General features: G+C 67.1%; 1 protein-coding gene across 1 annotated transcript in view; it reads left to right on the plus strand.

Moving 5' to 3' along the window:
* Positions 1–97: 97 nt before the first annotated feature.
* The window catches only part of LOC104541585 (adenine phosphoribosyltransferase 1-like), a gene marked incomplete at its 3' end in the record, with an annotated part of 825 nt that continues 697 nt past the window's right edge, over positions 98–225 (plus strand). The window contains exon 1 of the mRNA XM_010185685.1: positions 98–222. Coding sequence (XP_010183987.1) covers positions 98–222 — 125 coding nt within the window. The remainder of the gene's footprint in view (positions 223–225) is intronic.

Here is a 225-nt window from a genome sequence, read left to right on the forward strand (position 1 = left end):
GCAGGCACAGGCCCATGGGGAGCCCTGTTGGGACTGTGGGGGGTTGGTCGCACCCCCGTTACATGCTGAGTGCTTGCAGCGCCTGCAGTCCCCGTGCATGGACTTGTGCCACGTCCCTGCCACCCGCGAGAAGGGGTGGTACCTGGCGCTGATGGCCCCCAACGTCAAGGGTCCCAACTACGCCTGGCTGGACCCCTCCCGGCTCTACTGCCATCCGCAAGGACC

The sequence above is a fragment of the Mesitornis unicolor genome, unplaced genomic scaffold (genome assembly GCF_000695765.1).
Source record: "Mesitornis unicolor isolate BGI_N332 unplaced genomic scaffold, ASM69576v1 scaffold38505, whole genome shotgun sequence".
In the NCBI taxonomy this organism is placed as follows: domain Eukaryota; kingdom Metazoa; phylum Chordata; class Aves; order Mesitornithiformes; family Mesitornithidae; genus Mesitornis; species Mesitornis unicolor.